Source organism: Pyrus communis, chromosome 6 (genome assembly GCF_041283825.1).
Source record: "Pyrus communis isolate YQ-2024b chromosome 6, ASM4128382v1, whole genome shotgun sequence".
Classification (NCBI taxonomy): domain Eukaryota; kingdom Viridiplantae; phylum Streptophyta; class Magnoliopsida; order Rosales; family Rosaceae; genus Pyrus; species Pyrus communis.
The window spans coordinates 12,258,606-12,261,353 of NC_142570.1; the positions used below are offsets into that span (position 1 = coordinate 12,258,606).

The 2,748-nt window shown below is 41.0% G+C and overlaps 1 protein-coding gene across 1 annotated transcript; it reads left to right on the forward strand.

The window, feature by feature from the left end:
* The first annotated feature begins 732 nt into the window (after positions 1–732).
* Positions 733–2,207, forward strand: LOC137711600 (ethylene-responsive transcription factor ERF027). The gene has a single exon (XM_068450855.2). It carries the CDS (start codon positions 995–997, stop codon positions 1,844–1,846), a length of 852 nt encoding a protein of 283 aa, XP_068306956.2. The 5' UTR covers positions 733–994; the 3' UTR covers positions 1,847–2,207.
* Positions 2,208–2,748: the final 541 nt, after the last annotated feature.

Sequence of the window (2,748 nt, forward strand, 5' to 3'; positions counted from 1 at the left end):
CGGCTACATGTGTAGGGTTTTCCACGCCATGTGGCCACATCCAACTAGCCAAGGTGTGTCATCTGTTGGATAGAGAAAAGAATTATTCTTAAGATATTATTAAATAAATATTATCTTGGAATTATCTCGTGAAATCCTTGATTGGATTTGATTGTGATTCCTTACTTGATTGACTTGATCTTCAATAAGGAAAGTATAAAGATAAGGATTTAGTTATTAATCCTATCTTTAATACCTTGACTTTTCTCCTTGCCATCGGCAGGAGAGCTTGGAGAAGTCTTAGTGAGCAACTCAGGCTTTCTTGAAGGCTGAACTTTGCATGGAATGGATGTGGGTCTCGTCAATTTATAAGGGCATTCTCGTCACCTGTAGGTAAAAGTCTACGTTCAGCTGCAGGATTTTTTTGTATTATTTTTTGCTTTACACATATGACGTGGTTGTTAATGTCTAGATTATTATTGAAGTATCGACGTGTTTATTTTTTATTGACGACACATCGCATAATTTACAAATTTAATCTAAAAAGTTGGTTTGCTTATCATTTCTCATCAAGTGAGTGGGAGACTAAGAGAGGGTAAGAATACAGAACAGCTAGTTGCTAGCCTGTGCCGAATGCGTGTGCTCACCAAAAGCACACGGCAATTTGTCTACATAAAAATTTTCAAATTAAAATCATTAATTTTTCATGGAATGTACTCGTAAAGTTTCAAATTAAAACCCTAAAGCCTGTACAGGACCAAACTGCTCGCTGGCTGCATTGCCATGACTTTTTGAGCAAGTCCCTCCCACGAAATCCCCACGCTATAACCTTGCTAATCACAATATATATCCTGCATTCAAATCTCTCGCTCATGACCTTCTCCAACTCTTCTCACAAACATAATTAATATCTTACCTTCCTTCTATATTCCCCACATCCAAAATTTACATAAATCCCCACCTGGCTTGCTACATAAATCTGTAACTATATATAAATAGATAGATTATACATATCATGGCTGACCTAAATCCAAATCCAAACACTTCCAACAACGTGAATCAAACATTAGACCAATCCACACCCGCTTATCCGCCTCTAGTAGTATCCCCCATTGACTTTCACCCTCCTCCCCCTACATTACTTCACCCAACACACCAAACCCTTCCTCAGGCTCCTCCACCGCACGCTCCACACCAAGTCCGCCCACATTCTCTTCTCACTCCCCACCGCCACACGCACGAAACTACTGAAATACCCTCCCCCTCCGCTAGGGCAGCACTACATATTCAAACACTACCAAAACCCACCACCATGGCCTCGAGCTCTTCCGGGAAGCACCCCAGGTACCATGGCATCCGGTGTCGGGGTGGAAAATGGGTGTCGGAAATCCGAGAGCCACGGAAGACCAAGCGTATTTGGCTTGGCACTTTCCCAACTCCGGAGATGGCTGCAGCCGCCTATGATGTGGCCGCACTTTCACTCAAGGGTACCAATATTGCTCTCAACTTTCCAAGTTTCATTGGATTGTATCCAGTGCCACCGTCCACATCAGCAATTGATATTCGTACTGCCGCGGCTACTGCAGCCGCAGCTCTACGAAAGAATAGTGACCCGATGGAGAGTCCAAAAATGGGACAAATGCAGAAGCACGAGGGTGATGATATGATGAGTAGTACAAGTTTGGCGTCGTCTGTTGGAGACTTTATTGACGAGGAAGAGCTTTTCCAGATGCCGAATTTGCTGGTGGACATGGCAGAGGGAATGCTGGTGTCTCCGCCGAGAATGAACGACTCGCCGCCGTCTGATTATGATGACTCGCCCGGAAATTCAGACGGAGGAGAAGACCGTCTGTGGAGCTATTACTGATTATGCAGCTCACAACCCTGAATTAATTGCACACTCAAAAATAAAGATAATTATAATATGAAGAAGGGAAACAGAAAAACAGAGAATTATATATGTGGAGGCAATACGTACCTCGGAGGCTGTAAATAACAACACGATCGACGGCATGGTCATGAGTTTTGATACTTATCAACCAGGCAGAGGTCAAATTTTGAAACTGAGGCAGGCAGTGAAGTGAGTTCATGAGTTTGGGGTGCTTTTGCTTAATTATGATTTATGAATTTATGAGTACATGTACAACTGTTGCGCTAGGAGTTTGACCTTTTTCTCTTCGTTCTTTTATTTTCTTTTATATATTAAGATTGTGAGGTTTCCTTCTGAATTATTGCTTAATTATATCTGAGTTTCTTTCTTCCTATCTGCTTCCTAGGATTTTCATATGCATGGGTAGCAAAAACTACTGCATATATATGCTTCATCTTCTTCTTCCTATTTATAGTGGATGTCCTTGTCTCTGTGGGTCAATCCTCTTCTAGTCGGTGTGTTTGCATGCTGACTCTTTCTTCTAAAGTTTTGAGGCACTGATTACTCTAAAGGCTTATCTTTGTAGTTTCTGTTTGCTTAATTATCCAAAAAAAAAAAGGAAAAATTTCATTAAAACCTATCAAATGTTGTGAAATGTGGTGCAAATGCCACATATGTGTTTGTGTAAGAAAGCTAACCAAAGGTAAACTTTGGTGAAAGTCATTGAATGCATTGGATGAAAATGTCATAGAGAAGTGAAATATTTTCTTCTTGTAGGTAAGAAGTTGTCGGATCAAACTCCGATACATAGAGGCATGTCTGTAACTTCATTACAACACACCGGATTAAGAGTGAAAGCAATAATACCAATATCCCCATCTCTCTTTATCTGCATCCTT